This window comes from Vanellus vanellus (genome assembly GCF_965231255.1).
Source record: "Vanellus vanellus genome assembly, chromosome: Z".
NCBI classification, from domain to species: Eukaryota; Metazoa; Chordata; class Aves; order Charadriiformes; family Charadriidae; genus Vanellus; species Vanellus vanellus.
Window position 1 is genome coordinate 23,186,474 of NC_138908.1, and position 25,185 is coordinate 23,211,658.

Consider the following 25,185-nt stretch of genomic DNA (forward strand, 5'->3'; position numbering starts at 1 on the left):
CACTTCTCCATGAAAGAGAGCAGTCACTGCCTTCTGTGGAGTGTTGCGTGGTAGCAGGTCCAGGCTGCCAGTTCATTAGGTAATGAACTCCTTCGTCATAACTGGATGAATGACATGTACATCACTGGCATAGTGTTGTATTCCTCTCAGGCTGAAGCTAGATGTAAGTCTAGTTTTTTAACAGCATAACTATGTCTAGGAGTTGGCCAACTTGCTGTTAAAATCTCATGCTTTTTGCATAACTGGATATACCAAGTGCCTTGGAAGCCTGTGCTGTGGCTGGGATAATTGATCACTACCCCAGTGTATGGTTTGGGGGACTTGTTCATTTTAGTACTGATTAGATACATATAGCTTGAAATTCCCAGCATGTTTCTGACAGAGACATCAGCAGGCTACAGTAAGTCAAAATCCGTTAAGATTTGTACAGTTTAACTGAGAGGTCTCTGCTAGCCTGGTTTATTTTCAGTGAAACTGGATGATTTTTGCTCCCAAGAGCAGCTCGGTGGGGCAGGAGCACTGTGTAGGCTGGCATCCATCATCTCTTCATCACAGGGAAGGGGATGTGTGGCACCTTCGGTGTCTGTGTGAGTGGCGACTAGATTTGTTTCATCTAGCAAGCTGAGCGAGACTGTCCTTGAGGGTATTTGTTTTGTGGGTATTTGTATTGTGGAAAATTGTAAGGTAGAGTTTACAGGGCAGATAAGTGAGTGCCTTGGTCCTTTTTTGTGGCTGAGGCGTTGTGGTACATCACGGTGGCTTGGGAGCAGAACCTGGGAGGAATAGTGGTGGGATGAATCTTTACTGTGTTGTAAGTGGATACTGGGCTAACACCTGTTAGGAAATAAAATGTTTGGTTTAGACTTTTATGATGGAAAAACTTTACTGAAACCTACCTGGGAGATTTTGACTCATGTAGAACTGCACCTTTCCATGGGAAGACAGTCTGCTTGCAGTTTTATGATCTATCTTCCTTTTATGAGCTTCATGGGATGAATTTTCAGATCTCACCCTGACTGGAAAGCATTGGTATTTTTAAAAAAATACAGTTATTTAGAAATAATTTTAGGTATGTATTATTACTGTGTACATTGAGAGAGAAATATATTCTAAAGTTCTGATTTTGGTTGTTGTCTCATGTCAGTCCTGATGTAGTTATTTTCAGTAGAGAAGTTTTGTGAGAATTGGTTTATATCACCAGAAAAACGTTACGCAAAAATTAAAAATCTTTATTTTACAAGGAAAGGTGCTTAGTAGTATTTCACTCTGGAATATGAATGTCACTGACTTTGTAATAGCATTTCTAGAAGCACTACCTGGGCATATCATTGCCAAAATGATGAGTATAGGCATGGTTGAGGTCCATGTGAAGCGGCACGCCTTAAAAACTTACAGAAAGGGTGCCTTTTAACTAAAACGCAAGGGGGAACCTAGAGGCTATTGCTTTATTCAGTCCTGCTGAATATGCTGCTAGTTTTACTCTAAGTAAACCGTATTATTTTATCCTGAACCAATCAGATGGTAACTGAAGGATTCGAGCCTCCCATCTTCAAACAAAAGGGGTTTTTTTTGCCTTTGGATTTCAGTGTGAATAGGATCATGTCCAAATCACACAGTAAGCTATACTTAATGTAAACAAAAGTAATGCTGCCAAAAGTCTTGTATCCAACACAGATCAGAGATGAATCATTTTGACTTCAAAAAAATGGATATAACCAAGTGCATTTCAAGTTAGTTAAAAATGAAAGTCGTGATTTTCTATTTGAAATTTAACGGTCTAGTCTGCAGAACATGTTATGATTTGCCTGCAGTGAAAGAAGTGCGCTAGGCATACCCAGTACTTTAAATTACTTCACTTTAAAGCATAATCATTTGAGGTTTATCTAGTGCTCTGTGGCAGGGTACAAGCGCCAAAGAATTGAAGATACTCTGATGTAGACTTCTGACATTACACTAGTGGCTTACCTGCAAGCTTGTGATTTACATAGAAAAGATTTACAGTCAGTCTTCTGTTTCATAGTTTATTTTGCTTTGATTACAATTATCAGTTTTTACTGTTAGATTATTGGGAGAGAGCTGGGAGCTGTTTACCGCTTGGGTCCGAACAAAGGTGATTAAGCTCATGACACCAGTAGCTCCACTGTGAGCAATTGTTCGCCCTACGCAGAGTTTAGGCTGAAGGCTTGAAATCTTATTTCTAACATTAATCTAAAATCCTCTGCCTCAGAAGTCAGAAATAAAATTCATATTGACTTAAACTCAGGTTTTCACTCTAACTATCAAAATTCCCTCTGAGAGTAAAAGCTGAATGGGTTATTTTCACATCACCAGTGGATTCTAAACAGACTTTTTTTGTCTTCTGGTATTAATTGACTTTTTTTTTCTAATGTGAAATATGTTTGTGGTTTCATGTCTGTATTCAGAAAGCTCTTTTAAAAACTGTTTTCCTTCTTGCATGAGATATGTGAGCAGGCTTACGGAGCACAAGAGATAGCCATCCCCATTAGCAAAGTGTAGCATGCCTGAGGCATTTTCTTAATTAACCTCTTGAGTCTGATCCTGAAGATGCTGCAAGAATGTATTTTTCATTCCAGTCACAATATTTAGAGTATAAGCATTGAGGGGTTAACTGCTCACATCTCTGTGAACACTTTTGTTTATGAGCAGACACATTTGTTAGTGTTCTACTAAATGTAGAGAAAGAAGGGTCTAGTTCCGCAAAATTCTGTGTGCCATATTTGTGTATAGATCTTTATGCTGTGCTTATCACTAATCTGCCTGTCGGCTGGGACTGAAGAAATTAATCCAATATTGCACATATATATAATCTCTTTATATTCTCCTTCATGGAGATGTATTACAGAAGCGCTGAGTAAGTAAGAGTCTTGTTTTATTGTTTTTTCTTCAGTATGTGGAATACTGTCATTAGCACAGGTAGGCAGCCACCATATATATCAATATATATCTCATATAACTATCATACATACCATATTATACCATGTATAAGATGTTCGGTTTCTTGTAGGTTCCACATCAAAGCACAAAAACCTTCTTTGGGAATAGATTTCAAAGCCAAGGTATAGCAGTTCTTTGGTTTGTATCCTCATGTTAAAAACACCTTTCTCCAATAACCTCGACATGTTAGATATTTATTAAAAATAAAGAGATTATGGTAATTTTATTTTTATTGGTGAGTTTACAAGTTAATCATGATATACAGTTTCAGAAAAATCGTTATGCATCATCTTTAAAGATACGCAGTGTGTATGAAATCTTATTCTCTAGGCATAATCAAAACTGTGGTATATCTCAAACTTTTACAGGTCAATAAAAAGATTTTTCAGAAGGCTGTCTATAATGTTAAATGCTATAAACTTTCAACAAAGATTTAGTATTGATGGTCAAGTGGCTACTGAATGTTGACTGGTTGAACAGTGACCTACCGTTCCTTGTACATGAACATGCAGAATTGTGTTCTTTTGTAAACAGTTTTCCCGTAGCATGTAAAGGCACTTCAAAATATACTAACCATTTTAGGGAACAAATGAAGACTACACAGTGATAAAGTAGTGTCCTTGTCTGAATCACTGGGATTAACATCAAGTTACTACTTGAAATGTTTAATTACTGAAAGGGGAAAGGAATGGAGGTCACAGGGGAAGAAAAAAAAAAACTGGCTAAAAGATTCCACAGTTGCCCTTAAAACCACACAGAATATTTTGTGCATTACCTTTTTGAGGAAGAAAGCTGGGTTATAACTACAGCTTCACGCCTAAGAACTAGTTCAGAATAATACTGACTTTTTAATAAAGTATCTGAGGAAATAGCTATAAATTCAGTCTGAAAAGCTTGTGGTATCTTCCAGAATGGAAGGTACTAAGGAGAGGGTTGTTACCACTACTGAAGTTGCTTGGTCTGTTTGTAGGTTTGCCAGTCATCAAGTTTTGACCTCTGTGATGAGCTATGTTATTTCGCAAAGTTTCATTCAAAACAGTTTAGTTATTTCCTAGTGTGAAGCAAGGAAAAAAATAGTCTGTCAAAGAAAAAGAAACCCAGACAACTTTTGTCTGAGAAACTCTTAAAGCAAAGACTTAGTAATTGCTAACAATATCGTCACCCTGCCAGAGATGTGGTGTTCTCTGTTCTGTTAAAGATATGCCCATATTAAGCCCATTTGTGATGCTGAAGTACCTCTCTCAGGAGAGATTTCCTCAGACTTTGTCAGTTAAATCTGCTCTCTCTTACTGTCCCTGTCAGGTCCCGGTTGCCAACCCTTCAACTTTGTAACTGGTGTTTCTGGTGCCTGAGTTTGGGCAGCAGAACTGAAAACAAATTCCTGCATCTGGAGCCGTCAGATGTGTTTCTGCATTACCTGTCCCACAATGCAACACAGTGGAGAAACTTTCCGACTTGATTCATGTGGGGACAAGAGCCAAACTGGTGGGAGGGAGTGAAGAAGTAGGTTGGAGAAGGGTCAAAGTAGAGGAGTTGAGGAAGGGCCTGTGATCCAGTGCACAGGGAGTTCAAGGAATATGGGGGAACCAGTGGGGATGACAGGCCGAAGGGAAGCGGTAATGTATGTGACAAGGCAGGATGAGCAAGGAGGGTGATATCTGGAAAGAGGTGGCAGGAAAGGACAAGGAACTGGGAAGTGGTTAGGGGAAACAGGACACCCCCCACCCCAACATAGTAGGTAGGTCTAATTAAGGAGCTCCAGACTTTAAGCCAGGGATGAGGAATGATGCCAAGGAGAAGACGACGGTAGTCCTGCGTGAGTTGGGTGGAGGGGGAACAACTGATGGTAACGCTGACACAGTACACACATGGATGAGGCTGGGCTAGCAGTTTGCAGGCTGCTTTAATGCTTTAGACTTTTATTTTGTGTGATGTTACTTGGACTTAACACTTGCCTTGTTTGTTTGTTTATGTGTAGGGGTATCATTCTTCAAAAAATCCCACAACAAACCTGGATCAGATTTTGGTTTATCTGAAGATGCAGGGCTGAAATCTGCAGTGATTCAGGAATTGATTGACAGCTGAATGATTTCAGGAATTGATTGACAGCTGAATGAGGCACCCTTGCTGTGAGCAAGGGAGTGAGGGGGCATGCAGCACTAGTCAGAGGGTGAAGAGCAGCTAAGAGCTGACAGATGCATCCTTTTCATCCCCCTCTGCTGCTGCGGGTCTGTTAGAGTCCTTCCTTTCCCATGGAGGGGCTTTTTTTTTTTTTTTTTTTTTTTTTTTTTTTTCCAGTCAAGGTTGTTAAAGTTGAATGCAGCCCAGTACCAGTAAAATGGTAATATGACCCTGTGCAGTGTGTGGCACTGGATAGCAGCTCTTCGGGACAGCCAGAAACTCTAGAAGGGGCGGGAGAGAATGCAGCTGTATAGAGTTCCCCATTAGTAGCCATTACAGCCTGCTAATGGATAATTTATTCCTGTCCTGGTGAAAACATGTTGACTGGTTTTTTGTTTTGTTTTGTTCTGGGTGTTTTTTTTTTGTTGTTGTTGTTGTTTTGTTTTGTTTTTGGGAGATTTGCTAACGAGCATATCAAGAAAACTACTTTTAGAACAAAAAGACTCACGGTGTAGCTCACATGGAGAAAGTCTATAAAAAAAAAAAAGGCATTTTTGAACATTTCAATCTTTAATTTTTTCAAATAAAATTCCAGATGGTTATTTTGAGAAATTTTAATGAGAATTAAGTTCCCAGTAGAATCAAATTGGTTCTATGGGAAGCACTGTGGCAATTGAGTTATCAAAGCTGTATGGAGAAAGTACGTATATTTTTTTAGGATAAGATGTATCCTTTTGCCTTTTGTGAACATTGCAGGAGTAAGTAATTTTCTAATGTCAGTCAAAATAAGAAGTTAAACCCCATCAAACTGGAAGTAAAACTTTTAAATAATTATACAACGTTTTGGACAAGCTTTTGGAGGATGCGGCAAGTCATCATTGCATAGACTGTAAAAGGACAGTATGTGTTTCAATGAAAATATGTTCAAACAGGTGAATCTGAAAATAAGCATGCTTATATGTGAACTACAAGTTTATATATAAAAAAAGTTGCTGTTGAATGGTTGCAATGTAGACTCCATTGAATTCAGAACCAAAATATCCAGTTTGCAATTGACAGGTGGAAAGAAATAGCTTGACTAGCCTGTAGGACAGCAGCAAATGAAAATACCATGATGTTTTCTTGGCAGGCAGGGTCTCTGTGCATCCTGATTAGGGAGGCTCCAGAAATAGACAACAAGCACCTGGGCAAGGCAGAAGACAAGTACATGCGCATTCATAATGCATGCACTTCTCGTGCACTCTCACAGATTTGTTTTAAATAATTCCCCATGAATATGGAAGACGCATCCCTTTGGACCCACCAAAGGCTGCCAAGCTGCGAGACGGGAGGCGGTCCTTTTCTCTCAGAAGTGGTGAGCGGCCCCGTGGTCGAGCAGAGCTCTCATGGGCACCTGGTAGAAGATGAGAGCTCACGTCCCAACCCTGGGCTGCCTGGCAGCCGGCAGCACACAAAAGTGTTCTTGCTCCAAACCCCAGGAACACGTGAAGCCCTGCGAGTGTAGAGGCGGTGGGCTTTGGTCGTTTCCACAGAGCAAAGCTCGGTGCCTCCCCAGCCTCTTCATTCTGACTTGCACCATCTCCAGAGGACAGCTCTGCTTCATGGCCAGCCTCAGCTGCCTTCAGAAGCGCCACAGCAGGGTTTTCTCCTGGCATGGAAAAGATGATGTACTTACTTTTGGCACATTCATTCCAATGTGTGCTCTGAAAGGCTTGTTTAATGGAGAAAGCTACTCTTTTTTTCTTATATTTCCCACTCTCTTCTTTCCCTGCATCACCCACGTCAGAGCCAGAAAGAAAAGGAGCCTCTGTCCTTCCAAGAAATGAATTCTCTCTTTGTCTCTTCCATTAATTTTGCATCAGAGAAGGATTCCACTGTTTTTCTCGTAACTTGTTCTCTTTAGCTTCTTGTAATGTCTCTTGACTGAATGATAGTGAGACAGTTCAGTAAACTGAACCAAGCGATAAATAAAACCAAGTCTGATGCTAACACCTTTGCTTTTGAAGAAGGAAAATATGAGAAATTTTTTAAAAAGATTTTTTGAACTGAACTTGGTAGCAAGCTCTAAGATGTGAATTGATTTGAAGACACAGATTTAAAACTCTGCGTTATTCTATTGTATCCCTTCCTCTTCAACAAGGGGAGTGGAAAAAAATGTTAAAGAACAAATTGAGAACTTATTTGGGAATTGCATTCATAAGTTTCTGACTCCTTACCAGAGTTTTGAAAAGACTTAGAGAAAGAAAGTGGAGGCTAGAGGGAAAACAAATAGACAAACAAAAAAACAACTATGGGGTGATACAGGTAAAATTCAGGGATGAGCAGAAATAAGTATCCTAAGAAACAGAAGAAGAGCCATTTACACTTGTGAGCCATACTGAAGGAAAATATGGTCAAGGGGTTAACAGTGTCACCGGGGCCAAGAGCAAGTGCTAAGCAGGACACCAAGTTTGGGCTTTGCTTGAGGAGAGGGAGTGTGAGAAGGTGGTTTGCTCTTTGGTCAGTCCTGTGGTGTTTTGTACAAACAAGCTTTTGCAGGTATGCTCAGCTCTGACAGTACAGCTATTCATTCTGAACGAAAGAAATGGCAAAATAAAGGATTAACAAGACGTATACCGATCTTTTCTCCTTCCTATTCTTCTTGCTCCTAAAAAAATCCCCAAACAATCCAACATGAAAAACCCCCACCATTCTACCAATAGTTTGAGCCAACTTCTTATAACAAGACTGTAACTGTATTATTGTATTACTGCCCTACTTAACAGCTGAAGTAGTAGTAAAATCCTGAAACACTTTGGCAGAATGAGTGTCTCCTCTTTAATTTTTAAGATTTTCTCTTTCTGAAATCCTTTTAGTATTCAGCTCTTTACTGACATTCTCCCCCTACAGTCTTGCACTTAAAGCAGTTAATCTAAACACGTGACATATTTAAATTGTAAGTTCTGCTCTAAAACTGCTGCGCATAATGAGCTTAATGTGCTCCATAAAATGCATACAACACCTAATTTAAAAGAAGTGTTTTGACCAGTGACCATAGGAAAAGTTAGGAATGCTAGAAGGCTCTGGTATTTAAGTGCCTCCCTTTTACACATAGGCAGAAATCAGAAAGTCTATCAAAGAGGTGGAATAGAACTGAACATAGCAGAACTAGACGATTAAAATGAAAAGATTGTACCTTTGTATTTATTCTGCAATTTGTATTTTGTATGTACATTGACAGAACAAACCTAAGAAAGATTGCTCCAGTGAAACATAAGAAATAAAGGAAATAGGGCAAAAGAAATAAGGCAAAACAACTGGAAAGGTGAAAACATGGAAATTAAAAGTGCTTCAGAACAGGCTTATTTCAATACGAAACAAAATAAGCAACATCAAAAATATGTTTTAAATCTTGCAACAACTTTATATGACAAAAATTTCAAGGAAGGCTTCAATGAATGGAAAAAGGTTTTGCAGAAACCATGTCATTAACTAGAAAATATGGCATGCCTCTTTTATTTGGAATGAATGTGCCAAAAGTAAGTACATCATCTTTTCCATGCCAGGAGAAAACCCTGCTGTGGCGCTTCTGAAGGCAGCTGAGGCTGGCCATGAAGCAGAGCTGTCCTCTGGAGATGGTGCAAGTCAGAATGAAGAGGCTGGGGAGGCACCGAGCTTTGCTCTGTGGAAACGACCAAAGCCCACCGCCTCTACACTCGCAGGGCTTCACGTGTTCCTGGGGTTTGGAGCAAGAACACTTTTGTGTGCTGCCGGCTGCCAGGCAGCCCAGGGTTGGGACGTGAGCTCTCATCTTCTACCAGGTGCCCATGAGAGCTCTGCTCGACCACGGGGCCGCTCACCACTTCTGAGAGAAAAGGACCGCCTCCCGTCTCGCAGCTTGGCAGCCTTTGGTGGGTCCAAAGGGATGCGTCTTCCATATTCATGGGGAATTATTTAAAACAAATCTGTGAGAGTGCACGAGAAGTGCATGCATTATGAATGCGCATGTACTTGTCTTCTGCCTTGCCCAGGTGCTTGTTGTCTATTTCTGGAGCCTCCCTAATCAGGATGCGCAGAGACCCTGCCTGCCAAGAAGATACACCACGTCACACAGCGTTGTGCGAAGAGTATTTTTTGAAAAGTTGAAAAATAACAGTAACCAACATCTTAACCATTCCAAATGAGTGGTTGTATGCTGTATCTTTGAATTGCATTATTGTTATAATGATTTCTTTCTTTGTTGTAGGAATTGTTCAAAGTGCATGGGAATGATGGATGTGATCATTTGTATTCAGTTCTTAAGAGGAGCTCTTTTGGAAGAGCCATGGGCAGGGACACCTCCCACTAGACCAGCTTGTTTATAGGCTCATCCAGCCTGGCCTTAAACACTTTTAGAGATAGGACATCTAGAGCTTCTCTGGGCAACCTGCTCCAGTTCCTCACCACCCTTACAGTAAAGGATTTCTTCCTCATATCTAATCTGAATCTACCTTCTTCCAGTTTAAAACCGTTACCCCTCATCCTATCGCTACACTCCCTGATAAAGAGTCCCTCCCCATCTTTCCTGTAGGCCCCTTCAGACACTGGAAAGCTGCTAAAAGGTCTCCCCGGAGCCTTCTCTTCTCCAGTTTGAACAGACCCAACTTTCTCAGCCTGTCCTCATAGGAGAGGTGCTCCAGCCCTCTGATCATCTTCGTGGCCCTTCTCTGGACTCATGCTAATGAACTGGGTAATGTTAATATCAGGGGATAGATTAATGAACAGATTTTAAAATAAAAGTGATATGGCCGGAATCCCCCTATGCAGAACTAGTTGCTGTCATTTTACAAAATATTGTTCATGGCTGATGAGAGATCAATTTTAAAACATTATTGAGTATTTAATTACATTTCCAAAATTTAGTTGTCTTTCCATTACTTATTTGCTTGCTCTGATTCATCTTTGTTGTCTTCACTGGATTTTGATTCCTGCTTGGAGCATTTCTTATAATGTGAGTACATGTACAAATTGCGTTACTATACCAAGTAAATACAGTTACTTACATCTGCCCCCCAAAAAGGAGCCCACTGAGCTGAAGTAGTTTCCCATAAGCCAAATATTTTGTTAAATATTTTTTTAAACTTTTTTTCTTCTATGTATCTTTTCTCAAAGAGTTGAGTAGGTCAGTTTACATTTATCTGTGACAATGCCTCAAACTGCGCCCTCGCCAGTAGCTACAAGAGGAGAGGTTTAACTAGCTGGTGACCCTGCTCCCAGGAGTCTTCCCCTCTCTTAAGGAGTTGACCCCTAAATAGATTTTTAAAGGTTTTTATAAATTCAGGACAGATATACTAGTTGCAAAACCAGTCAAATAAGATGCACTTTTGGTCATTTTTCTAGAATTGCATTTTCTAACTGGAATGCATTAGATTGACCATTAATAAAAACAAAACGAGCCTACAGGCATCTTAACATACAGCGCTTCAAAGTCAGTGCCGTAGGTTACATCCAACAGACAGATCAGGCGCTGTGACAAGTTCTTGGGAACAGAGATGGAGAGGTCTGTGCACGTGTCTGTAAATTTGTGAGGAGTTCTCAGAAAAAAAAACAACCCTGAAAACAGGTTGGCATGCCTGCTATCAGTGAAAGACAAGGAGAGAGGGAGGGATGGATTAGTATGGTTTGGATGGTATGTTTGTGTGATGTATACTTAGGGCAGACTGCGGTATTGCATTTGCATGCGTTAAATCCCCAGTTTCTCAAAGTATTTACTTCTGTTATGTTACTAGTTATTTGCTAATGTAAATTGTTCTCTGTTTGGACATGCATTCTGCAAATTAAGGTTAAGCTGTTTTATCTAGGTGAAGATTTGTAAATATTTAGCATCGTTAATTTAAAGATTTTTCTCTGCCTGAACATGCAAATTGAGGCCTGGCTGGTTGACTGCCTTGGGGAAAAGGGGGACTTGCTCTGTGTTGGTAAGGACCACCAATAACTTTGATTTTAGAGCCTTGCTGCTTTTACAGGTGGAAGGTGATGGAAACCTGTGATGGTGTCTGGTGTTTTCTGAGCTTGAGGTAGAGGGCAAAAGTGGACAAAGAGGAGCAGTGAGAAAGTGCTGTTTGGAGATACCTTTTTCTGTTACATGTCTACCAGGAATGGGATGAACTGGCAGCTCTGCTCACCCTCGGTTGCATGATTGTATGCTGCTTTTGTGCATAACATCCAATTTTCCTTAGTAACCTTTACTTGGGGCAAAATACTGCAGTTGGGTCTCTGAAAATACTGCATGAAGTTTACTGTCTGGAGTATGTCTCAGCGTACCGATGGTGTCTAGCTGGTTGATGCACGTGGGGTGGTGCTGACACACACGTCAAGAGCTGTACTCGCTCACTGCCCTTCTCTGTGCGCCGGTGGGGAGCGTGCCAGCGCCCACGGTCCATGGCTGGCACGAACAGAGCCCCCCCGTGTACTGACTGCACAGGCACGAGCTGCTGCCTGGCACAGAGGTAGCAGATGAAACACGTTTCCCGCTTGGAGAGCTTGTTAGCAGCATAACCCACGCAGCCCTGTGCTTGACAGGGAAACGTGGGGGTGTTACACAGGTGTTTCTGAATGTCTCAGCGTAATTACGTGTCATGCCCCATAGCATCCTCCTTGTTCTTCCATACTTGTCCTAATATAAACTCCCTTGTTCAGCATGAGAAACCTCCTGCTCTTGTTCCCTACAGTTATCTCTTGCCGGTATATAAGCAGAATAACTAATTCAGCATCAGGTGTGACTTTCCAGTAGACTCTAACAATGGTTGTGGTGGGGGGGAGGCATCTCAAAAGGCAACGGTCATGTTCAACCAAAGTTTTAAGCCTTTTTTTTTGAGTGAAGGTTCGTGAATTCATATGCATCTCCCTTAGCATTTATGAGGTTGTAAGAGGTAGAGTCAGTGGACTTAATTACTTTCAGAAGGGTTTCATGACGGATGTTTGAACAAAAAGATGCAATGTGTTTTTTACTTTGTTTTTAATAAAAGAGGCTTCACTACCTACACCACTTTTCTTTCAAGAGACGGACTAGCACCCTGCTGAGGCAAACGTTGCTGCATGTCTTGCTTTGTCTTTAAATTCAGTTAACATCGATCATGGATCTGATTTGCCCTGCACTGCTGTGTACTACACAAAAGAGACAATTAAAAAATAACAAACTAGAGAAAACCTCACTGGAGCTAAAAGGCAGTGAGCAGTGCAGAAGATAAGAATTCCTGGTGACTAAATATACAGTACTGTATGTTAAAATATAGTACTGCATGTATCAATTTTGAAAGAATGATTTCATTTTGATTAAAAAAAAAAAAAAATTAAATCAGATCTCTCCTGAATGTTCTGGCTGTCATTTTCTTTAGCCAGTAGAAACCTGCCTTTCTGGTTTATGAAGCCACAGTGCTAACATGTAAAGCAAGATGTTATGACTCATTTGAACAATTCTTTGTTCTCTCTTGAAAGCATTGCTGATGATATTTTCAAATATACTTGGGTTTACCCCTAAGAATGCAAGCCTCTAGCAAGTCTGAGCTTAATGCAAGGCAGATTATGTAATTTTTGCAATGCTGCACGATGTGAATGTAATCCTGTTAACACCTTTTGTTAACATCTTTGATAGTTTTACTTCACAGGTTTGCTGAGTTCTGCTGTAATTTTATCAGGGGAAATGAGATGGCTTTTCTTAGTTTGCAAAACTTTCTTCGAATGAAGTAAAAATGTATTTCGGGACTGAGAAGTAGCCACTTCGGGATTCATCAGCAAAACTGGTTTCTTAACTCCACTTGAAGAGGAAATTTTCTTGCGTGAAACCCTGAAATCATGTGGCTTTAAAAGAGAAAATGAGGTTGCAGTGGTTTCAGCAAGGGTCAGTGTTGCACCTGAAGAGTGCTTCTCAGTGCTGGGAAAATCCGAGGTTAAGAAAGGTGAGGTGAGAGGGGTGTGGGGTTACCTGCTGCCTGGCACCCTGGCAGTTCCCTTGCAAAGCACTGTCTTGTGTACGTGCAGGCACTGCTGAAGGATGTGAAAGGGGTTGGCAGGGAGGGCTACAGAGACTACTGCACACAGTCTGTTTTGGCTGAGGATAACCAAAGTGTTGGGTATCTTGCTACTGTAGAGGTGGAGAAACCCCAGCCATTGTAAGTTGGATGGTTTTGCTCAGCCTTTCCCCGCAGCTGGACCACCTGTTTCTGCAGGACCTGCAGTGATGGAAGTGTTAACTGAGCTATGGCAAGAGAAGAAATTCACATTTATGTTTTCTCTCAGCCTAGCAATACTAGTAAAAAGCAGTTTAAAAGCTTTTTACGCATTGTTACCATTTATCTCTGAAAGGAAAGAAGGGAGTTTTTAATTTCAGCCAAACCAGGTATGAAACGTGTGTGTTTCTTGGGGATAACACGTTAGCTTTGGCCTCCATGGGAGGAAAGCTGACCCAAAGACTCTTCACATAGAGCATATTGCAGTCCTCAGCTGACTGAAGACAACTTCAAGAAGGCTAGCTGAATCCTAAACTGGTGCAGAGGTGCAGAGTTATGTAAGTTAGACTCCTATAAGATTAAGCTTCTTTCTTATGTTATTATCTTTGATTATTCCGAGGAGTGTATGTTATTATTGTAAGGTGCCCGAATGGAAAATTGACAGCTCCATCTTTGCCGCTGGATTACTATCTCTTAGTTTGTTAATAAAGCTGACTGATGCTATGAATAACATTACTGGGCAGGCAAAGAATGGAAAGCTCATTGAAAGCAAACAGATTTGAGCTTCAGGATCACAGAAGCTGAGCACGCCTTCAGAGGGCACCACTCTGTGTCCCCTGTAAGCCGTGCAGGTGCAGGTGGCCCTTCTTATGCCTTCTGCAAGGGTTTGCTAGCCCCATTTTGGTTAACCATGTCAAAGCCCTGTGGCTCTGAGCAGCTGATGGTGGAGCTCCTTCTGTCTGTAATATTCTTTTAATGTTCAGTACCCAGTTGGAAGTGTCGCCATCCTTTATCCACACGGGTCATTTGGAGTCAGGGCTGCTTGTTTATTTTGAGCTTTTCCTGTGTCTGTTTGTAGAGATGCCTGTCCAGTCCTAGGTACCCAAGACATTGTTGTACCTTTTAAATGATAATGGAAACAGTTCCAGTGGTGAAAGTGATTTGCCTTATATGATGTGCGGGTGATGAGATAACTGTGCACGTTTTAGTGGGACATCTCTCTTGCTTCTTTGAATAACAACTGATTTACAGACAAAATGAGGCAGGACAATTACTGCTTCAGTGTTGAATCACTGCTGTCTAATAATTTAACCCATGTTTTTTAAAAATTTTTTAAAGGTGTGTTTTGTTTTGTGCCTCTAGTGCATCTGAGAGTGAGTCTATAGCTAAGAGGGGCTGGTTCTTGTCTTGCATCATTCTTGCAACCAAAGCTCAGATTCTTGTTGAGGAACCTGATGATAAAATCACTCTATTGCTCTGCTTTATCCAAAATGCTAAAATGAGATTTAGTGAATTTCTGCTTACCTTAATCATGGTTTTCCCCAAATTGATTTCTCTTTGGTGGCTGAACATTAAATCTCGCTGTAAAGGCTGAGGGAATATGTAATTACGGTTGCTTAGTGTAAACAACCTTTATGATGGCTTTAGACTGTTACACACTGAGAACCTTTCAAGAACACCTCCTGGCTTAAGCAAATGTATAGTAAATCTGGTGAATAGCATGGATACACAATCCCCAGCCTACCAGGGATGTTTACCTTGTTGCTTGCTTAGAGTGTGAGCGGCCATCCGGAATTGTTGTATTGGCCCTGCCTGTGTGACTAGGTACAAATCCTGATCAAATGCACCTGCTGAAAAAAAACATGGATGCATCTTCACTGTCATTATGTGATTGATACTTCACCAGCAAAGCTAAATTAAATGTCTTTTTAATAAATATTATTTGCCATTTTAATTTTGAAATTATTTGTTCATAAAAAAAAAAGTGAAATAGCACAAAAAGTATCCCACAGCTTCCTCCTCCTGTTTCTTTTCTCTCCAGTGGTTTTACTACAATCTGGCAGGTTATACAATATGAAGCAGTTAACCAAAACCTAATTATGAGTTATGTCCATATTTTCTTGTGGAATTTAGGACTGTAATAGTCAAAGGCTCTAATTGATTCTGAGGGGGGATCATTCTGTGTAATTATTCTCAGTCTTCCTAGTCTGTTTGTTGTTGGCTGCCTGGCGAACCGACAAGTAAGAGGCATTCAGGTGGAAGTGAGCTTTATATAATGCATTCCCAACAGTACAATGTTGTTTGCAGTATTGTCCCCAGCATTGTTTGCAAATACTTGCATAGACCCTTAATGAAGCACTATTCAAGAAAACAATGGGATTATTTTGGTTCAGGGTGTTGGATTGCTCCCCCTTCTGCTATCAAAAATATTTCAAAAGGAAACAAATAAAACCTAACCTTCTTTACAGAGAGTGCTAACAGAGCAGCTAGTGATGTATAATTTAGATCTTAAGGGCAAAGTTTTGCCTCCTGATCTTCGTTGTCAGAATTTGAGTGACAGGCCCATTCTGAAAGGAAGAGTATGACTTATGAATTAAAATAAGTCATGGGGCTTAGAATTTTGATCAGAGAACAGAAATTTTCTAGAAAAATGCTACGTTCACCAGCATTGTGCTTATGCAAGTACACTTGAGCAGTGTTTTTTTGTTTGTTTGTTTTGTATTTTGTAACTATTGACCTGCCAGCTACCTAATAGTATTTACAGAGTGACTAGATTAAGCATGTGTGAGGACAAAATATTTTCTTCTCTACAGCTGAAATTTTTGTTAAGGGCACTGGGAGCTGCCTCCTTTTCTTTTTTTTTTTTTTTTTTTTTTACAAAGCTAACTGAATGCATGAATGCCACTGCACATAGCTGACAAAGGCAGAGCATCTTTGTGAAAAGGCTCTGTAAATTCTTTCCCACAGAAGTCAACGAAAGGGTCGGTTGTCCTGGGCTACGTATTTCGTCACTTAAACCTAGTGGAGATAGATTACTTTGGACTGCGCTACTGTGACCAAAGTCATCAAACGGTGAGTAAAAGACACGGCAGATTGGATTTTCTGTGTGTAAAATTTACCCTGTTTGTGCTGTTTGCCTGTAGAGCATTAGATTGTCATACTTTCACTAACTTTCACTGTTTTCCTGGTTCAGGTTTCCAGTAATAATTTATTTGTGTTTGTTTGCATTAAAGTCTTGGAATAGCCGTTAATATCTTAGATAGGAACAGAATCAAATGCAAAATGTTGTTGAAAACGAAATGAAGAAAGTATGAATAGTACAAAATTATAATATGAAAGTAGGATTAATGTTTTTTCCCTTGTAATACTGTGCCAGTGCTTGGTGCACTATGCTGTCCAGCTTCGCTTGGCCTTGCGGCGTCTGGGAAGCAATGTCCCACAGCATGTCACAGGCCCCTTCACTTGGACCACTTGCTGAACGCCTGTTTCGGAGGGTATGGTATGGTTGCTGTGGTGGCCTCCTGTTCACTGGAAGAGCCCCACATGTCAGAGTGTTGGAAAATGACGTTTTCAGTCCGCCTGAACCATCTCTGTGTCCTTGAGCCCGTGCTCTCTTAAACCTCCTTGACAGGGGCTCACCAGATGTCTGAGGGCTTTCTCCACCAGGAGAATACAGTCCTAAATAGGCAAGAAAATCAAAACCAGTCTGAGATGTTTCACCCAAAGCAGGCAGTGGCTTGGGGCCGCACTGTCTGGTGTGTCCCCCCAAAATGGCCTGTGCAGGGTTACTGCAGTCAGAGGTGAGGAGCAGGAGATGCTCAGCTGGTGGGACCATTGCTGCATGCATAGGGTCGTCTTCATATTACCTTATTTCTATAAAGGGAATAATGCCTGGCCTGTGGTTAAATTAAGTCAAGCAGTTCTGCTTCTAAAGTCACTGCTGTGCGCTGAGTGTTCTGCACAAGATCCTGACCTGAAGAGATGTCATTTTTCATCTAAAAATAACAGTAAGTTATTGAATTGGCTAAATATTTGCCAATTTCTTCTGTTTAGCAGAACATGTAGAGACTGAAGTCTGAACAGGATTATCAGAAGATTAGTGATTGCTGCTGAGAGCTACAGACTGCCCGACTCAGTATATCTTTATTGCTGTGCCATAGTTTAGACATTGATGAATTCAATTCCTTGATAAGCGTCTAACCAAGTTTCATTACATGCAGATGAAATTCAGATTCAGCTGTGAACTAAAGGTAGACTGTTAAAACCAGTATTTTTGACTTCCTGAGGAAATTGAGGTGTGAATGTATTTTTTTGCTCTCAAAAGTGTTTCCCTTTTTTCTGTAGAGGCAAATAAAATAGAAATGGCTGTTACCGGGTACGTTTCCAGAGGCACACATGCTGTGTATTTAACAGTGTATATGACAACATGAAAATAAGAGATTACATTTGTTCTTTGAAAGGTTTAACACATAAAGGCACATTTTAGGATGCATCCTGCTAACAGGATGAGTTGATTGTACAATACCAGTGCATTTTGTGTTATGGTAGTGTGCATGAGCTGTATGTAGGCCATAACCCCATTAACTCAGCCTCTCCAAATAAAAATACAGCCTTTTTTTCTCTCACATGACGATCAAGTGGTGTAAATTTAATGTTAGCCTCTATCTTTATCTCTGGCCAGCTCCAGCTCAGGAACCCACCGTGCTTCTTGTTTTTTTTTTTTTTTTTTTTTTCCCATGGATTATGAAGGCGTTTATCCCCCTTCCCTCATTTTTCTGCTGTTGCACCGACACTGGTTGTGCTGTGGGAACACCATTTGCACTAGCACGGACGCGGAGCTCCAGCCTCTCCCTGTGTAGAGAGGTTCCCGTGTTTTTCCTGGCTTCTGCACTGGTGGGCAGGCGTCTCTGCTGCCTGCTTGCGTTCCGGTCCCCTGACAGGAATACTGTGTGTCTCCCCTCTGCCTGCGGGATTTTTTTTTTTTTTTTCAGGGAAATCCCAGGTGTGTGGGAGAGCGGTGCAGGCATCAGCTCTGCCCTGACACGCAGCTGGGAAGCAGCCAGGAGGTACAACCAGAGACCACAACGCTGAGCCATGTTGCGGGGTCCACCTGCCCTCCTCCTACCGTGGAGATGCTGCCACAGTGACCGGCCCCAAGTTTCTGCTGTGGGCTTTGCAGCTGGGTTGCGTTGCTGCAAAATATTACGAAAATGCCTATGCCTGTTCCTGTTGGTCTGTGTATATGCGTAATTAAAAGTTTATTGTTTTATCTGGAAAGTTCACAAATGAGTATACCTGTGCTACTGTGTTTTGTTTTACATGTTTTTATGACAATTGTTGCTAGCTTGCTATTTTTAGTGAAATCTCGTAAGTTCCTAAGAATGCCCAGTATAAAGGGAAAGCTTCCATGCAACAAACAACACCTTGTGCTTTAGCTGTAAACATACGTTCAGTTGCACACCGAATATGCCTAAAACTCTCTGGGCTGTTGTGAGAATTAGTCCTGTAATGGCTGGCAAGAAGCCTAGATTTGAATTTTGGATTGGATATGTTTTGGATTGGCCACAGTAGATTTCCTAAGGGAAGGGGAAAAAGGTTACCTTGCTAATTAGTTTTAAAACCATGCTCCTGAGTTAGTCTTGGATGGAAAAATGTGTTTGGAGGTTTGGCTGCCTATTAGTACATTGCTCGTGGTGGGGAATATTTTACTATTTGCTCTGTCAGTTTTTTGTCGTACTACTTATTTAACTGAATGATGAATAAAGCAGGGTGGACAAAACTATGTATTTTAAAGAACACAACCCAGTCACAAAAGAAATATTTTTTGTTAAGGGTCTGAAAGAACTTGTTTAGTTATTTTCCCCATTACTTTTGCATGCCTCAGCACTTCCAGGTGGTCTTTTAAGTGCTGTGTTGGTGTGCTACCTCTTATGTGGGTGGTGTAATAATTATTTTAGTAGTACCAGTAGGGCTCTAATCAGTGAACAGAGTTTCACTGTGCTATGCAGCACATGAATGCATAACATTAAAATGGTCTCTTCCTGAACAGCTAACACACTAATTAACAAGTGAGAGAGAATAGCTAGATGCAGCAAACAGATCAACAGAACTGGATGATGCTGGGAAGACCATCAACAGTAGGATAAAGTATAAATTGGATGACGCTGTCTGTAGTGTAATAATTGGGTCTTATTACACAAATTTCTCTTTATTAACATTCCAGGTTCCCCTGAACTTCCCATGTTAAAAGGACAGTATTTAATCTGCAAAATCAAGTTCTTGAAGGTTAGGGGTTGCCAGAATGTTTCCTCCATGAAGTATGTAAGCTTTATCTATCTTGTCCTCTGAACGAGACAGGACTTCTAAGGAAAAACAGAAAGTGCCTTGAATATTTTTTTAAAATACAACATTTAATAATTAATTAAAAATCATATAAAACTACGCCAGAATAAACAGATGGGTTGAACTAATGCTATAGGTTGTCAGCAGTGTTCCCTGATCTCTGAGTGCTTTGGTTCACAAACTGTGTGGTGCTTTTTAATGTAGTACATGAGTACCTTGGTGCAAACATTTTAAAAGGAAGACCAGTTTTCTTTGAGTGCCACTGAATCTCTCAGTGTGTCTCATCATCAGCCCTTCACCTGAGCCTTTTGCATTGCTGCACAGACTGCTGACTCTCAAGTTAGGCTCAGCTGAGACTAGATACTGTCTTTATGCTTCTCAGTGTGGATGGTCAGCTGAATCCTGATTGATAGGGTATTTTTGTCTTCTGCCTCATTGGCCAGAAATGTGGGACGTTGTGCCCCATCTGGTATTTTCAGGTGAGACGCAATCACTAGAACCTGTGTTGCAGAAGCTGGAGGTGGCTTAGGAAAATCTGTCCTGCCTTTTACTCTCTCATTGCTTTAGTGTTTGGGGAAAACGTTGGCCCAGCCAATACCTCTCCTTTAGCGGAGGAGGGGCGAAATGCTGGATGGGTTTGCTGTTAGGAGGGCCGTGCAGGTCCCCTGTCCCTCTCACTTATGGTTCCCACAGTGCTGCGGCTCCCAGGCACTCCCCGCATGGTCCCTTTGCTACTGCCTTTGTGGCATCTCCAGTGTGCCTGAGGATAGTCGCGCTAATTACTGTTCTGGCAGGAGGCCAGTATTTTCTTGAGGCACACAAAAGAGAGAATGGAAACAGCAATTTTAACGCATAGTATGTCAGGAAAAGCTGAGCAGAATTTGGTGAGGGAAAGGGTACTTTCGAAGCCCAAAGGCATTCCCTTGTCAAATCACAAAAGCTTGCTGAAAAGAGTGATGCTATTAGAGCTTTTCTTACAAAAAAGATTTTGAAACTCCCTTGTTGGAGAAAGCTAAACAACCAAAAGCGTTTTAAAGGTCTGTTGATAATAAAACTGTTGGTTTTTTGGTTTGGTTTTTTTTTTTTTTTTTTAATTCCAGAAAGCTGGCTGCACTTTACAATCTTGCACTGCTCAGGTTGCCCCCTTGCCATCCCTAACCCAGCTCTCAGGCTAAACCTGCTTAACGTAAAGCTGTGTTGTACAGCAGGCTGTGATGTAAATACCCATCTTTTCTTATCTCATATAATGCTAATCGGAGCTGGTATATTCACAATGTACAGCTTACCGATATTCTCTTAGGGCTCTAAGGAGAGAAATACAAACACAGAAAGCCCTATCACCATGTTAATTCAGCATCACAGCCAAGCTAATTTTTTTCAGCCCCAATTAGTTCAAGGGCAACGCTGTGCAAACACGTGTGCAGTGCTCCAAGACATGGAGCTAACATGAGATGGGCAGCGCTCTGTCTCTCTACCACGCATCCACTGTGTAGCATAGATGTGTTATTTTCTCCCCTGTGTGGAGCATACAGACCTGAGAGCACAGCAGGTAGGAGGCAGCCCATGGCAATACCTTCCACAGCTGCGTAGCCCAGGTCTCAGTTTCTAGTGGATCTGCAGCGGTCGATCAGGTCAGCTGTGGCAAGCTGAGTACAGAAGCCCGTGCCATGAATTGCATATCACTTCTGTGCAAACTCATGTATCTTGATCTATCCAGCATGATTAATAGAGTAACTGCAGCGTGCTAAGATTGGCAGTTTACTAACCAAGTTGGATAGGGTAATGGGTTGAACTGGCTGTATGTGACTTAGCTATAGAAAGAAGGACATGATTTTAACAAAAGGTTTGTTTATGATTAAAAGTGTCTGGTCTGTAGGGAATTACTGTCACATAATGTGGTGTATGTTTTGGTCTCAAGATCTTAGAGAAACAGATGAACTGTACTTAGTTTGTATTTTTGGTTTTTTGTGTGGATTTTTGTTTTTGTATGGATTTGAGATTTGCCCATAAACATGGTACGCTAAATTATCTAGAAAGAAAAAGACTTGTTGTGCTTGTTAAAATAGATAGCATAGCCAGTGAAAAGAAAATGGAGACTGATAATATTGATTAGAAGCCAAAAATTTTAGAAGATTATTAATGGATTGAAACAGCCTAGAGAAAGCTGATGGTCATGCGAGTTAAAGACTGTGAGACTAAGCTTTTGGAGTATTCCAGGATCAACAGGAAACTCACACTGGTGTTCTGATACTGAAAGTAGTCAATATAACTTCAGGTTGTAATAAAGAAAAGACAGAAGTATTACATACATATCTGTATTTTTTATGTAGGAATTGCCTGATGATTTATACATTTCTTGGGTAATAAGGATGTCTTGAGCTTAGCAAACTTAGATTCTTTGCACTGAACACTTGCAGATAAAACTGCCAAAAAATGCTAATTGTTAGTGTTGTTTTAGATTGTGTTGTTGATTTAGACCTTGATAATTACAGATTATAATTGAAAAATGCTGAGTTTTCTGTTGAAAGTTGTGGTTTTCCCTGTTGTAAATGCAAACAAAAACTGGCATGCATGACATGATGCATACAGCTTTGTGAGAATCTGATTAAGGCAGCCCAGGATTTATTTTGAAGTTGATAGATTTTTCTCCACCAGACACTTCATTGATTGATACCACAGCAAACATTTTAACTTAGTTAATATTTTGTTTCAAACAGGTTCGTGGAATTTGACCCAGGTTTAACCTTATGCAAATTCAAGGAATGAAGATTCCAGATCTGTGGAAAAATGTTTGCAGTCGTTTAAAAGGGCTAACTGTGAAATATTGTGTGGCGCTTGGATGTGTGCTGCAAACACATCTGGCTCGTATGGCAGCCAGATTTGCAAAAGTACAAGGGACAGTAGAGCCCATCTATTCTTAGATATGCTGTACATATTTTTTTTTTTTTATAATTTCTACCTAAAAATTAAAAAGGAAGTATTTCCTTTAGTAAAATTGTACATTACATTGAAGTAATACTCTATAGTCTTTGTAAATAACAGTTAGTAAACTAGCAGCCATCACTTTAGTAATTGGATAGTTGCAGTAATCAATACCACTATTTAGAAATTGTGATTTTTTTACCATTTTGTGTGTAAATATTAAATTCCCCTTTCACATTCGCAAAAATTAACACCTGCAGTAGGATGGGCGTATGCTGGGCCCTTCACCTCTTTGCCGTAGCGGTGATCTGTTCTTAAGTCAGATAAACCTTGCTGCCTATGCAGGAGAGATACAGGTGAGAAATCACTGAAAAATGGCAAGCTGGCTGCCAAACACATAAAAAGAGTGCGGCTGCGTGTTGGAGATACTTTGGCATTCACAAATGCAGGGTTTATTGTCAGCACCTGCTGTGCAAGTGTGTTGGATTAGTAAGACACTCTGCTTTTTTTGTTCCATTTCTCTTGGCACTTTAACCTGTGAACTCAAAACTGTAACTACACCCAATGCTATTTATATGTATATGCAAGCATTTAACATGCATCTAATATGCGTTATTATGTATGCATGTGTATGTGTGCTTAGAGGGCTCTGCTGTAGGAGTTTGGTTTTTGTAAATGTTCTCGTATTTGGTGTCTAACATTGGCTTGAAAAATGCCTTTTCATTATCCATGAAATTCCATTCATGTCTGGCTTATAAATAAAATGTTAGAAATCTCCCTCTCCTCCCCCCGCCCCTTGCATTCTTCAGGAAAATTTTGGCAGCCTTTGAAATAATAAATAGCAACATGGTGATTTTAAGTGTGGGTGTGTGGCATTGCCACGATGCTAAATACTTACTGGAGAAATGAGAAGGCAGACCTCTTCCCCACCACTCTCTGTCCCAGCAGTAAACTGGCCGGAGTCGAACAGTCTTTAATGACCTGGCCCAATTCTGGTTTGTCTCACAGCAGCCAGTGAATCACATGGATATAAAAGGCGGTGGAATTCAGGTTGCAGATGCAACCAGAATTCTGTCGCTGTTCTGTGCTTGACTTGCAAACTTGCATGATGATCAAACAATATGAATTATTTTATTTTTTTTTTTACAAATACTCGATCTACCTATGCATATAAAGCTAAACTGCAAAGAGGGCTATAAAACACTTCAGGAGAACTTAATGAAGGAGTTATTCTGTGATAGATTTTGACCTGATTCTGAAACTCTTGCAGTGTAACACAAAGCTGTCAGTGATAAGCAAGGTAGCTTGATGAGATGATGTGTCGCTCATACTGTGACGCCAGTTTTGGGAAGAGGTCAGACCACATTCTGACTGCATTGCATAGCCAGAATGTGCACTGCAGAGTCATTTTGCATTTTTTTTTTCTGCCTGTTGACTGTGAAATCTCTTTATCAGCCTATTAGAATCATAGAATCATAAAATCGCTGAGGTTGGAAGGGACCTTTAAGATCATGAAGTCCAACCATTAACCTACCCTGACAAAACCACTTCTAAACCATGTCCCCAAGTACCACATCTACCCTTTTTTTAAACACCTCCAGGGATAGCGAATCCACCACCTCCCTGGGCAGCCTATTCCAATGTTTAATAACCCTTTCAGTGAAAATTTTTTTCCTTGTCTGACATAACTTGAACCCATTTCCTCTCGTCCTCTCACTTGTCACCAGAGAGAAGAGGTCAGCCCCCACCTCTCTACAACCTCCTTTCAGGTAGTTGTAGAGAGTGATAAGGTCTCCCCTCGGCCTCTTCTTCTCCAGGCTAAACAGCCCCAGTTCCCTCAGTTGTTCCTCATAAGGGTTGTCCTCCAGACCCCTCACCAGCTTTGTAGCCCTTCTCTGGACACGCTCCACCATCTCATTGTCCTTCTTGTAGTGAGGGGCCCAAAACTGGATGCAGTACTCGAGGTGGGGCCTCACCAGTGCCCAGTACAGGGGGATGATTACTTCCCTAGTCCTGCTCACCACACTATTCCTGATACAGGCCAGGATGCCATTGGCCTTCTTAGCCACCTGGGCACACTGCTGGCTCATATTCAGCCAGCTGACCACCAAGACCCCCAGGTCCTTTTATGCCGGGCAGCTTTTGAGCCACTCCACCCCAGTGCTGTAGTGCTGCATGGGGTTGTTGTGACCCATGTACAGGACCCGGCACTTGGCCTTGTTGAACCTCATACCATTGGCCTCAGCCCGTTGGTCCAGCCTGTCCAGATCCCTGTGCAGAGCCATCCTCAAACCCATCCTCAAGCAGATCAACACGCCCACCTAGCTTAGTCTCATCTGCAAACTTACTGAGGATGCATTCGATCCCCTCATCCAGGTCATTGATAAAGATATTAAAGAGAACTGGCCCCAGCACCGAGCCCTGGGGCACACCATTTATGACTGGACACTAACTGATTTAACTTCATTCACCACCACTCTCTGGACACGGCCATCCAGCCAGTTTTTTACCCAGCAAAGAGTACACCTGTCCAGGCCATGAGCAGCCAGTTTCTCCAGGAGAATGCTGTGGGAAACGGTGTCAAGAGCTTTTCAAAAATCCAGGTAGATAACATCCACAGCTTTTCCCTCATCCACTAAGTGGGTCACCTTATCATAGAAGGAGATCAGGTTTGTCAGGCATGACCTGCCTTTCACAAACCCATGCTGACTGGGCCTGATCACCCTGTTCTCCTGCATGTGCCGTGTAATGGCACTCAGGATGATCTGTTCCATGACCTTCCCAGGTACCGAGGTCAGACTGACTGGCCTGTAGTTTCCTGGATCCTCCTTCTGGCCCTTCTTGTGAATGGGTGTCACATTTGCTAACCTCCAGTCAG

General features: G+C 41.3%; 1 protein-coding gene across 1 annotated transcript in view; it reads left to right on the forward strand.

The window, feature by feature from the left end:
• The window catches only part of EPB41L4A (erythrocyte membrane protein band 4.1 like 4A), a gene marked incomplete at its 5' end in the record, with an annotated part of 139,382 nt that overhangs the window by 39,238 nt on the left and 74,959 nt on the right, over positions 1-25,185 (forward strand). The window contains one exon of the mRNA XM_082497205.1: positions 16,011-16,115. Within this exon, the coding sequence (XP_082353331.1) occupies positions 16,011-16,115 (105 nt within the window). The remainder of the gene's footprint in view (positions 1-16,010; positions 16,116-25,185) is intronic.